Source organism: Rutilus rutilus (assembly GCF_951802725.1).
Source record: "Rutilus rutilus genome assembly, chromosome: 1".
In the NCBI taxonomy this organism is placed as follows: Eukaryota; Metazoa; Chordata; class Actinopteri; order Cypriniformes; family Leuciscidae; genus Rutilus; species Rutilus rutilus.
In genome coordinates this window covers 21667945-21682102 of record NC_140209.1, presented here as the reverse complement: position 1 = coordinate 21682102, position 14158 = coordinate 21667945, and the positions used below count along the sequence as shown (strand labels likewise).

At 37.1% G+C, this 14158-nt stretch overlaps 1 protein-coding gene across 1 annotated transcript; it reads right to left on the bottom strand.

The window, feature by feature from the left end:
- Positions 1-391: 391 nt before the first annotated feature.
- LOC311300439 (thioredoxin-like) lies at positions 392-12664 on the bottom strand. The gene is made up of 5 exons (XM_084424706.1): positions 12505-12664; positions 3919-4023; positions 3773-3838; positions 2212-2277; positions 392-737 (listed from the first exon to the last, which is right to left on the bottom strand). Exons 1-5 carry the CDS (start codon positions 12526-12528, stop codon positions 672-674), a joined length of 327 nt encoding a protein of 108 aa, XP_084280832.1. The 5' UTR covers positions 12529-12664; the 3' UTR covers positions 392-671.
- Between the last annotated feature and the right edge of the window lie 1494 nt (positions 12665-14158).

The window sequence follows — 14158 nt, the reverse complement described above, 5'->3', positions numbered from 1 at the left end:
TAGAGATTAGGGTTAAGATTGGTCCAAGTTACGCACACAGCCACTCTCTGTATTACCTGTTTATCAGGATGTAAGGGTGCTAATGCTTGGCTTATAAGATCTCCTTGGCAAAGACAAAGATGAACTGCTATGGATTGCATTATTGTGATCACCATGCAGACACAAAACTTAGAGCTGATGTTGTAAGCAGGCCACTAGCAATTTATGCAGCTACAAAAATTACTTTGGACAAAGATTTTAGAGAAATCTTAAACAATACAAGGCATGAATAGAACAAGCAAACAACAAGCATCCATCACATCATGGCCTGGGACAATAAACTAGCTAGTGGTGCAGAAATACACTTCCCCGGCAAGATTCGTTTGAAAACTTCTTTAGAACAAAAACAACATTGTCCATAAGATTTTTATTTATTTAATAATTCCGTTAATTGATTTAAAAAAAAAAAAAGAAGAAGACATTTAATTAGTTACGTGTGAACACATAGACATACGGAGGTAATCATTCATTATGGAAATGGTTGACAGATTTTGTAAGGCAGATTCTGCTAAAATCGTAAAACGATTAGAAAATTAAACTGCCTTGATGAATAACAAAACAAGTGGGCAGTTATTGTAAGTGAAATTTGAGCTTGGGCTGCACAGGAAACATTTATGAATGTCAAATCAGGCTTAGTTTTTGTATTTGTTCACCATCTCTTCCAGTTTAGCCTGGTTGGGCTCCGAGAAACCATCCAGCTACAACAGAAAACAAGTGATTAAATCATCCAAACAATAACTGGAAATAAATTAAACACTACATGCATATTAGGGCTGGGCGATTTAAATCGCGATATTGTTATGCGCATCTCGTCAGTAAAGCCGGTTCCTTGATTAGTAGTAAATCGCCATCACCTGCTTTCAGATGAAGCGGCATTTAGGGCTGAGGAGATAATTAAGTGATTAATTTAGTGATGATTGAGCATTATTGAAGACACCTGATGTTAACAAGCAGAATCACTGAAGGAGAAAATCACAAATTGTGAGCCACCGTTATGACGATCAATGGTTGCTTTAGTTGGACTCTTGACCCATATATTGTTAACTTTAGATTTTGTTTGGCTGTTGTATCTGAATTATAATCGCCAGTTGAACAAAGAAAAAAAGTGATCTGATGGTGTTGGTTATATTATGACAATCATCATTTGGTCTTGATCACTGAACTCATTAAAATCCTTCTTTCTGACTTCGATTTATGTTGTTGGTTATAGCATAACTGTGAATCTGCATAATTGCCCAGAATTTTTGATATAATATAAAGGATTTCTTAAAAGTTGTTTAAAAAAAAATCATTCTTTTAGGCACACAGAGATGTCAAGATTCAGTCTATGCATCTCAACAATGGTGACGAGCAGAATATTCAATTAGGAGAAGTAAATTGTCATAGACAATTCAGATCATAATTTATTCATACCGCAATGCATGATGGGAGCCATTAATGAGTTGTGATTGGTGGCAGCCACTGCAACATGCTTTATTATTGTCACCATTGTTGAGATTCACAGGCTGATTATTGATGTCTGTGTTTTAAATTAATTTATCTGAATGTCTTTTGATCAGAACAATGTTTATTAAATATTTTGAATTATAAGTAAAGTACTGATAATTATAGGCTGAAGAATCACAAAACTGCTGCTAACAAGTTAAACCAAACTATCTCAATAAGTTTCCTTTTTCAGATCACGGCATTATTATGTCAAAACATAATCAACACTATAAGATAACATTTTACTTTGTTCATTTAACTGTTATAAATCAATAACAGCAGACAAACAACAGTAAATATTGAAGTAAACATATAATGGTCTAGAGCCCAACTAAAGCAAACACCCATCACCTTAATGGTAACTTACAATTTGTGATTTTCTCCTTCAGTGATTCTACTTGTTAACATCAGGTGTCTTCAATAATGCTCAATCATCACTAAATCAATCACTTAATTATCTCCTCAGCCCTAAATGCCGCTCCATCTGAAAGCAGGTGATGGTGATTTACTACTAATCAAGGAACCGGCTTTACTGACGAGATGCGCATAACAATATCGCGATTTAAATCGCCCAGCCCTAATGCATATTCATAGAGACATATTTGTAACTTTTTACGGTTAATATGTGACTAATATTAGTTCAATTAAAAGTTTTATGTAGCACTCAGGAAAGACAACAGAACCAACCTTCTTCCCGTTCTTGTAGAAGTGGAATGTTGGCATAACTTTGACCTCACAAGACTGGGCTACATCCTGAAAAACACAGAATGTAACTTTTATATTGCTTAGGACTTTTTATTGCTCTCATTCTAATGCTTTGAGCTAATGAGACTTGCGGGGCACATTCAGAGCAAGTAATGAAAGCAAAAACAAAAGTGTGACTGAAATGTAACCACACCATTTCATACTTTATTCTAATTCTGCTACCCTCTAGTGGTGCATTTCATGCGTTAAAACAGCAAACAATACATAGATGCAATTTTTTAGCGCAATTTTCCACCGGACAAAATTGCGATTGTTAACTCATGATTTCTGTTCTGTCTGTGCGCACCAATCTTGCACTTCTATCTCCTCCTCAACCAGACCACCTAGAGACTTCGGGTTTTCGGCATTATGTTAAGGAAGGTCTAATCTCGGGAACGCACAAAAAAAAAAGATTTACTATCTCTTAGTGTTGTGATCCCATGACGTCAGAAAATTGCGCTAAAACACTCACTGAGTTTTTATTACTTGTTTCTGCCTATGTGACTGTTACAGGTACTTCCCTATACAGAAATTTCACATTGTATTGCACATACAATACCTATGACCACACAGCAAATATTTGCCCAACTATTTTACAAAACAAAAAAAACTTAAAAATAAAAAAAAAAGGTTAGGTGATGAGAGCATTTCTTTTATCCAAAGGGATTTGGGCCTAAACACTATGAGCAACTATGGTTGCAGTAGAATAAACAATAAGATTCATGAAAGAAAAAGCTTTACAAGGAATTCTGACTAGTTTTAACCAACAGATACACGTTACTCAACTGCGTTCCCAGAGAGCAGGCATCCACCTCTGAACAAAAGATAACATGACTGCATTTATTGCGTTCGCAGTCTCATGCGCAAGTAATTTATAATATGGAAAAAGACATTTACATTACACTTACATTTAGTGATATTTGGCAATTTATCAGGAAGTGACGATTTTCTCCTCTTTGTCTCACTGGATGGAAGCTGTGCTTTATTAGCAAATGCGATATTCCAATTTTGGTCAAATTTGCAACTTTGGATAGAAATATGGCTACGGTATTTTAGGCCTACTCTACCTCATGTCATTCCAAAACCATAAGACTTTCGTTCGGAACACAAACGAAGATAATATTATTTTTTTTAATCTGAGAGATTTCTGTCTCTCTATTGACTTTTCACTCGAAACTGACACTTCAAAACGTTCATAAAGAGATCTGAAAATAAATCCACATGAATCAAGCGCTTTAATCCAAGTTTTCTGAAGAGGCACGATTGCTTTATATATTGAACAGATTTAATTTAGGCTTATATTCACAAATAAACATTGATCCACAAACATACATAGGGAACTCAAATAAGGTCAAGGGAAGCTCAAACATTATTGACTACTATGTTTGCAGATGCATAATACAGTTTTGTATTGGTGCAGCAAATTATGTGACATGAGTTGGCATTAATTATTTTATAGCCTAACACTACAGCTCTAACAAAAAAACTCCAATAGAAAACTCACCTGTGCATCATCCACGTCCACTTCGAGGAAGACCACATTAGCATAGGAAGGATTTTCAGACAGACCCTACAAGCGAGTCAATTAAGTTAATTCCAACAACCCAATGAATATAAGGATTCAGATGCAAAAAAACAAAGGTTACTTACTTTGTAAAAAGGTGCAATGTCCTCACAAGGCCCACACCACGTGGCTGTAAAGTCAACCACTACAAGCTTATCACCAGCCTCAGCCAGAGCTTTGTCAAAGCCGTCCTGTGAACACAAGTCAATGCTGGATTTCATCACCAATTCCATAAAGAGCTATTTTTAAAAACAAGACAATGCCACTGTGGACCTTTATTTTTATACAGGCAACAATATGTTTGTAATAAATTACAAAGTCATGATTACATGAACCTTGTTATCTGCCTTTAGGCTACATCATTCCAAACTGTGGAGTAAAACCAGCCACTCCACTCACATGCTGTTCCAGACCAGCTTTTATTAGTCTGTGTGCATTGCTTGATGATGCACAAAGCTTGATGCTTTGTCTGCTTTTAGAATTTTCATTAGTGGGGAAGAAATAAACTAAATGGCTACATTTTTGTCAATAATTAATTATTTGCTTGTTTATAGAACTGTTATTTAAAAGGAATATAGTTAATAATGCTTAAATGCGTATTTTGTGCATCTCATTTGCTATTTATAGGCTATAATTAAACTGGTATACTGACCACATGCCCTCTAATTACAACACAGAAACCACAATGGTAGACCACCTGTCAATATTTTGTAACCTTAAAAATAGGCTATTTATTAGCTTGCATAAATTCAAACAAATAGTAAGAGGAAGTCAACATGATGACAGTTAATGATGTCCTTGTATAGACCTTATGTAGCCCCGCCCCTTTTCAGCGCTGCACTCGTTGTCTTTTGACTTCCGGTTTTATTTTCACAGCGATCTTGCGTATTTATGAATGAACGGCTCGTTTTAAAATCTTCCCGGTCTACTGACATTTGTTAAGACATCTGCTTTAAACATTACAATCCTCATGATAACTTTCGTTAACTTTATATTAAGTAAATCCACTTCAAAAGCTAATTACTCCTGGACAGCAATGCCGGAATATACAGAGCAACCGCAAAAACGGAAGTTCAAAGACAATATTCTAAAAATGGCGGCGCCCTCGTTTCTCTGGCGCATAAGGTCTATACTGTCTTGCCTCTTTCACTGCGGCAAATTATCGAAAAGAAAAAAACTCGGAAGAGTCCAACCCACGTGATATGATGGCGCGCTTCCTCTCATCAGGCCGCGATCACAGAAATAAACAAAATGATACAGGAGTCAGAGTGTGATATATTAGTTATTCAAGTAAAAACCGTTTATGAGAAAACGTTTTTTTTTTTTTCGGTAGGATGAGACGACATTGCGTTGTCATAAGCAGGAAGCTGTGTAACATAGTGGCTTGCCAGCTGCCGTAAAATTATGTAACGTTATTTCACGTGCATTGGTTCATAATTTTACAACAAAACTGTTGGGAAAGCGAATATGACAGTGATATGAGAGTGGCATTTGGGGGGGCTTTTATCATTTTTAGCTTTCGACTGTTGTTGTGGCTAGGTAACGTTCGACATTACGTATGGTGTGAAGAACCGGTTAGCAGATAGGCTAAGTAACTATATTTTTAACAACCTGAACTAGCATATTTAATTTTATCCTTTGGTAATACTTTGTGAATTCTTACAAAGGGCTGTTACATTTTCGACAAACTTAATTGAAATCGGTTTGGTGGGCAGCTAAGGCTCTCGTGCTAGTCAGCAAAACGTGTCATCCCTAGTCATACCGCGTGAATTTGCTTATTTTTTGGTCGAATTAATTTTTACATGAAGCTCTAGCTATGTTTCCATCCACTTGTCAATTGAATTATCTGAAGTTCGGTAAAAAAAAACTCATGCGAATAAAGCTGGTGAAAGTGTTTCCATCCAACGGCTTTAAAGCGAATAAAAACCTGTGCGTAATGACGTCACATGCTGTTTTGCGATCAAATTGGTATATCGAATTGATTTGAGACATTTTAAGGTGTTTCCATTCATTTTCACACTGAATCGCACAACATTCAAGCAAACATTAGCGAACAAAGTTTTGCTAGACAAAATGGATCGCGCCATCTACCAACAAATGATCAATATTGCACAAGTTTTAATAGTGCTTAGAGTCCTGCACAGGTCCATTTTTGGAGACCCGCCCCCGCCCGTACCCACAAAGTTCAGCACCAGATCCGACCCGTCACCCGTGATAATATCAAAATTAAATCTGCACCCGCCGCGCCCAGACCCGTTAATATTTGGCCTGTTACCCGACCCGTGCCCACAATAAATCACACACAAGCTAAAATCATTCCAATTAAAGTTCTTTATTTTTTATCTCGCATATCTCTCTACATCACAATAGCCTCATGAATGGGCTAATGAGCGCTAAAGTGCTCTTTGTAGCCGTTTCAAGTAGCAGGCTACCTCCAGTTCACGCGCCGGCGCTTCCGTGTCCTGATTAAATTGCCTGCTATATTTAGCTCTTATTTATTAAATCCAGGAAATTGGTTGATGAAACATTGATTAAAATCAAGATACAATTAATACAAAACGAAATTCACTTTAAAGAAAGTCTTTTTACAAAAACAAACTTAAAGTGGTCAAAATCATGGCTGCCCACTCCATTTGTCTCCCGATATTCGGGATCATCTTATCTTATTCATGCTTTTCACTTTTCATTTAATCAACATGAAATTTAAAAATATATAGGGCCTATATTATTTTATTTAAACATGAATATGAAACTAAATAGTTTTTTAATGAATGGGCTACAACACATAGGCCTATTAGCCTGCCCTACAGTACAGAGAAATTTAATGTCGGAGCGTTGCCGGTGAGCATGTGGGGGGAGAGATAAGTTTTTCGATCAATATTATTTTGCTTGATATAGCCTACCAATTCTTAATATTTGGTGTTTTAAATGCCTGTTTGATGTCTCTGTGAAAGTTTTAATTGTAGGTTCTTGGCCAGAGTGTCGCGATTTCGGTTTCATTTCACATAGCATACAGCCCTTAATCTGACGCCACGGGTTATTATTTAAAAGAAAGAGCGTAGCCTATGTTTGTATGTAGGCCTATATATGGGCAATTTATATACACAATACTTAGCCTACTAAAATATAATTAATATAATTTTATTGCATTTACATTTGTTTTTTTTTACAAATTTACAACCGGCAAGTCGGTAGGACTAAAAGGGGGAAAAATAATTAATTGAGTTGGTCCTAAATTGACAGCATCGGTCGGGTTACGGCAAACAAGAATATTTTTAAGGATTGCCTGATTAAAACACACATTTGCGTATGTGTAATGGTAATTTAGACATACAAATATTGCACATATTGTTCATCCGCTGCCCACCCGCAAGGAGTTCATTATCCGCTCGCATCCCCGCCCGTGAATATTAGGAATGTCACAATCCACCCGTTTTAGCCATAATTAAATCTATAAGTCAATACTCAAATTATAAATCAAATGCTCAAATTATAAATCAAATGCTCAAACGCACATCAAAAATGGCAAATCAAATACTAAAACGCACATCGCAAATGATAAATCAAATGCTCAAACGGAAGCCGGAAATGATAAATCAAATGCAAATGAGGAATGTCAATCAAGCAGTGTGGGCGGAGCTTTGAGAGAGAACGGGCCGGGGTACCTCAGCCGCTATCTGTGTACATTACTGTGTTTACCTCATCGATGACATCGATTTTTTTTTTATATAAAATGGACAAAAGTTTAATAACTAAACTTTTAAGGGATGCAGCAGAGGCCCTGGAGCAGAGCTCATTGACAACAGGTGAAGCAGTCGATTCTGTTCCCTTTAGGCAATCATACTAGCCTACAAGTCATGCGTAGTTGCCGAGTTACCATACGTAACATCAGAACTGAATAGAGCGTGGGATCGTGACGTCAGCAGATCACAGTAACGCAAGGCATTGTGGGATTTTAGGGCACGGAGGTTACGGCATGGATGTTGGAAGCTGTTATTCTTCCTGCTCTTGATGTGTACCAGGCAGGGGATCGATGCTGCTGTCTTGTCTGAGCTTCCACCGCAACCACCTTTGCCTCTGTTACCGCTACCATGTGTGTGAGGCCCTCACAATGCTGCTGCAGGACAGACAGTTCACATCCATCCTTCCCCGGGTCACGAAGGTGCTGTAGGGACTTTGGGACTACACATGGCTTAACAGGGTCTGCATAATTTTGGTAGTAGCCCTCCATTCCAGAAAGGCAAACAGCCTTACTGTGAGTGTGTAGAATTTCAAGTAGAGGTGACAAGTTTGAAAGTGTTGTTGTGTGTCCACACGGACTTGTGCAGCCAATACGAGTCCGTATCCCCGACATGTGTGCAAGACTCCGCTATGCCAGCCATGCATGTGCAGTGTGCACACTCCACTTGCCCACTGATATTGAGGATCACCCATGGCTTGAGTGGAGGTTCATTGAGGCGTTGAGAGTGCAAAACCTAAGACATAAATAACACTGATAAGCATAAAATGAATTATATGTATATATATATTCAAATAGCCTTCACTTCACATTTACACACCAGTGAAAATAGTTGTAAATTCATAGTCAAATCTCCAGTAGGGCTGGGCGATTTAAATCGCGATATTGTTATGCGCATCTCATCAGTGAAGCCGGTTCCTTGATTAGTAGTAAATCGCCATCACCTGCTTTCAGATGGAGCGGCATTTACTACAAAGAGCCGTAATTAACTGACAAGCTGAGCCATATCGCATCAATATCGCGGACGTATCGCCAGCGATATTTAATGCGATATGGCTCAGCTTGTCAGTTAACTACGGCTCTTTGTACACAGCAAAACCTCCAGTGTTAAATTAACACTCCTGGGAGTGTATGAGTCCACACTCAAGAGTGTTTAAGTTAATGAGATAACTAAGTGATTAATTTAGTGATGATTGAGCATTATTGAAGACACCTGATGTTAACAAGTAGAATCGCTGAAGGAGAAAATCGCAAATTGTAAGTTACCATTATTGTGATGGGTAGTTGCTTCAGTTGGGCTCTGACCCTTTTATGAATACTTTAGATTTTGTTTGGTGGTTGTATCTGAGTTAAAACTGCCAGTTGAACAAAGAATCAAAAGTGATCTGATGGTGTTGGTTATATTATGACAATCATCATTTGGTCTTGATCACTGAACTCATTAAAATCCTTCTTTCTGACTTCGATTTATGTTGTTGGCTACAGCATAACTGTGAATCTGAATAAATGGCCAGAATTTTTGATATAATATAAAAGGATTTCTTAAAAGTTGTTTTAAAAAAAAAAATTATTCTTTTAGGCACACAGAGATGTCAAGATTCAGTCTATGAATCTCAACAATGGTGAGGAGCAGAATAGTCAATTCAGATCATAATTTATTCATACCGCAATGCATGATGGGAGCCATTAATGAGTTGTGATTGGTGGCAGCCACTGCAACATGCTTTATTATTGTCACCATTGTTGAGATTCACAGGCTGATTATTGATGTCTGTGTTTTAAATGAATATGTCTGAACGTCTTTTTAATCAGAACAATGTTTATTAAATATTTTGAATTATAAGTAAAGTACTGATAATCATAGGCTGAAGGATCACTAAACTGCTGCTAACAAGTTAAACCAAACTATCTCAATATGTTTCATTTTTCAGATCACAGCATGATTATGTCAAAACATAACCAACACTATAAGATAACATTTTACTTTGTTCATTTAACTGCTATAAATCAATAACAGCAGACAAACAACAGTAAATATTTAAGTAAACATATAATGGTCTAGAGCCCAACTAAAGCAAACACCCATCACCTTAATGGTAACTTACAATTTGTGATTTTCTTCTTCAGTGATTCTGCTTGTTAACATCAGGTGTCTTCAATAATGCTCAATCATCACTAAATTAATCACTTAATTATCTCCTCAGCCCTAAATGCCGCTCCATCTGAAAGCAGGTGATGGTGATTTACTACTAATCAAGGAACCGGCTTTACTGACGAGATGCGCATAACAATATCGCGATTTAAATCGCCCAGCCCTAATCTCCAGTGTATTTTTTGTAGACATGTATTTTTTTTATCTCTTTACTAGTTCTTTATTTGTGTTTATATAATAAATCTGATTCTGATTTAGTACAGAAACTAGTCTAGACCAGTGCAAAAACAACAACAACAGCGTTTCGCCTGGAAATTACATTTAATAAAAGTAAACAACTTAACCAAAATGTTTCCTAAGTAAAAAAAGAAAATATATACGACGCAGAGTTTAAATTGCAGTGTTGTTGTTACGTTTAGTATGGTGACAGAGAGGTGTGTCTGGTGCGTGGTGATTACCTACCTTTGTGCGAACGACGATTTTCTGGTCGTCGAGTTTGTAAATCTCCAGGTCCTGAACCCAACCATTAGTAAACTGGTGATGGGCCTCAAGAGATTTATAATTTCGGAATTGCTCAAATGTGTATGCGCTCACACCACAAACAAGGTAAGAAAACACGTCAGGAAATGTTGTTTGCGGTAGCTTGTTCAGATCAGTCGACCACTCTTTGTGTTCATACGGATCGAGCCTGTTAATTGCCTTTATTTTCTCCAAATAGCGCTCCTTTGCTTCCTTGTTCAGCTTCTCTCGGTAGATAACCTTGATCTTGATCTTCGCACGGTCCATGTGTGTTTGTTTACCTTTTTTCTTCTTCTCTATACAACCTCGTTTGGAAAACAAAGAATTACCGCCACCAGCTGCCTCTTGGAGTTACAACAGCCGTGTCCTAAAAGATGGCCGCCGCTACCCAGAATGCACTGCGTCATGACGTCGTTGCCCATTCTCTATACGAGCAAGAAGCACAACTGAATGTACGGGAAGCCGAAAGGTTTAAAAAGTATTTTATTTTTTCCGAAACTTGAAAGTGTTTTTAATTTTTTAATTAAATTTTTTTATTCGAAGTGAGTTTTTCCCCATCTGTCAATTCAAACCAGCTTTTTTATTTTCAAATTTATTTCAGTGCAATGTTTATTAAGGTTTAAAGAGGTTCTGAAGGCCCAATGAAAGAAATAGGCTCATTTAAACTGAAATTGCAGGATAGGTTATTTTTGATGTTCTAATAGTTGCTGGCAAGTAAATTATAAGAAAGCTATAGTCCATGGACAAGTATGGGCTTTTTGTTTGTATCAAGTCTTGTTATATCACTATACCTTACTCCTGTATGTGGAATTATTATCTCCACTGTCTAGAATAATTATATAATTATAACTATAGATTTTTTTTTATGCCAAATGGGTATATGTTCCTTGAGTTTTATAGCTCATGTTTTCTTCATACATTTTTGGATCCATTATTGGAATGTGACAGCAAAAATAGAAATTCAGGTGGCAATATTGTGTGGTCATCTCCCCAATTTATAACACCATTTATTAACTTGATTGATTTAATTAGTGCCCTCTGAAATTGTATGTTAATTAATAATGATTAGAATGTTATGTTGCACCCATGCATCTTGAATGTGAAAAATAATAAAGAAGGTAATAATAGCAATATATGGTTTTAGTCATATTTATTCATTTTTATTTCATACAGGGAACATAAAAGGTGTCACCTGAAAATGTGTTTACCAATTATTGAATCGACTGCTTCACCTGTTGTTAATGAGCTCTGCTCCAGGGCCTCTGCTGCATTCCTTAAAAGTTTAGTTATTAAACTTTTGTCCATTTTATATACAAAAAAAAAAAAAAAAATCGATGTCATCGATGAGGTAAACACAGTAATGTACACAGATAGCGGCTGAGGTACCCCGGCCCGTTCTCTCTCAAAGCTCCGCCCACACTACTTGATTGACGGCTCATTTCCGGCTTCCGTTTGAGCATTTGATTTATCATTTGAGCATTGACTTATAGATTTAATTATGACAGGTTTATAGCCTACTGGGTTGATAATGAAAATTAAAAATCAAATCCGAATGAGGAAATGAAATTGCATTTGAGCATTTGATTTATAATTTGTGCAGCCATTTGAGAGTTTGATTTATTATTTAATATTTTGACCATTTGATTTATCATTTGAACAGTTGTTTTGAGACTTTGATTTATTATTTGATCTTTTTAAGCATTTTGATTTTCATTTTAATTATGTTAGGAAAACACTTCCATAATAGTAGGCTACTTGCCAGCTGATAGCGACATTGTTTGACTATTATGGCATTTCTTAGATTTTTGCTATTTAAAATAGCCGTTTTATTTTTCTGGTAAATAAAATTAAAAAAGTATCTCGTCCCCTCGTTTGTCCACTTCTGTCTTTGTTGACACCCGAAATGTGTGCAAACCATCAGACAGTATATAAGAGGTGCAAACAGAGCGGAAATACTGGGCGGAAATGAACAAAAACTTCTTCTTCTATGTTTTGTGGCGGGTTGCAACCATAAAATGACCTAAAACTTAATCGCAATTCATTATTTATTCGGCAAATAACGTTTCCATCAGCGTTTATCGCATTTAAGCCGTATATCGATCAAGATAAAATCCGATGAGACCGAACGTATTTCATTTGAGTCGATAAATTCAATAGAATTTTACTGTTTCCATAAGGCATTTTTCATTCGATATCACTTAATTCGGATAAAAACGTGGTGATGGAAACATAGCTAGTATTGAATCAAGCTATCGCTCTTACCTTATCTTCAATGATGATGATCATTTTATCGCTTTACTTCTGCCTCGAGCTCAGAGAACAAACCTTCCTCAACACGCTCGCCCTGAAAGTAGTGATGTTACATGACACTGAAGCTTCGATGCGCGTATCACACAAGCGAAACAATTTCTAGTGAAGCCCCGTATCGGGGTGTGTATTGGTTTACTAGAGCCACGTGATCGATGACAAACGAAGCCTCACTTTCTCTCCAGTCACGTGCGCGTTTCGCTTTGGACCAGAAGGCTCGAACTCCAGATCGTATTTAACGAGTCATTGTTGCCTCAGTCTGGTTGATGTGTTTGTGAGGAGAGTGCTGTACTTTGAAAGTTAATCAATAGCCTATATTACATTTAAATAAGCAAAATTTATTTTTTGCTACTTAGGCTATTATTATTTTTTGTTGTGTCTTTTTGTTTTTGTAAAATCTTTGGACTTTTTGGTGATTTTAGGTAATTTGGTGTTGGTATTTGGGTTTAGGGTGGGATTAGGGGAGAGGGGTGTTGGTGTTTGGTGAATGGTTTGTATTTAGAGCAATGGCAACAGCCAAAAATAATAAAAATAATAAAAAACTTTATCAACTTTCTGTCATTCCTACAGTTGATTAAGCACTATCAGTAGTGTCATAAGCACATTTAATAACAGATGATCCTATCAGACAATGTCCTTATTCATTGTGTGTGTGTGTGTGTGTGTAGAGAGAGAGAGAGAGAGAGAGAGAGAGAGAGAGAGAGAGAGAGAGAGAGAGAGAGAGAGAGAGAGAGAGAAGGCCTACATTAGATCTTATTGAATCATATAAGCTCATTTTATATTTTAATTGTCGCACTTTAATGGTAAAATAATTTATTTAATGAACAAATCAAACACAAACATGTAAGGTTTTTATTTGTACACATAACATTGAAACTGAGGAGTGTGTTTTGGTTGCTTCATCTGCCAGAGCTTCTAACCAGAGGTGGGAAATCCAGGGCCCAATGAGTAGAAGTCCTGCCATATGTTTATTCCACCCATGAACTCAGTCAGCTGATTTCACTAATTAGTTCTCTCTCCTGTCTGAATTAGCAAATCCAGTGTAACATTCAGATCGTACCAGTAAACCTGCACATACTGTTTACGTCATCACGTTGGTATACGTGAGAGGCGGAGGGATATGTTCACTATGTTTTGAGAGTGGGAGTGTATATGGTTGCAGAGTAATAAAAGCACGGTACGCAAAGCTCAGCCTGATCATTCATGATAGTACACCTAAATACTACACTGGCGACGAGGATCAATAATAACGAAAACATCTCCTGGACAGCGGACATTTGCATGTGGAAGAAAAGTTCGGAGTGAAAGCAACCGGCTGTAATGTAAGTGAGCCAGATAGTTAGAAACCAGACAGTTAACATGGCGCTAGCACACAGCCCGTCCGTACCACAGTTCGATACAGAGAGTGAACCCAGCTCTGTCGGACCGAGGTGGAATAAGTGGCTTCAGAGGTTTGAGAACTACACTACAGCTATGAACATAACCGGGGACCCAAGACTGAAAGCCCTCCTGTTACATCTAGCTGGCGAAAGAGTGCACGACATATACGACACAGTGGCAGCAGAGACAGACAAGTATGCAGACGTTAAAACAAAACTCACCGAGTACT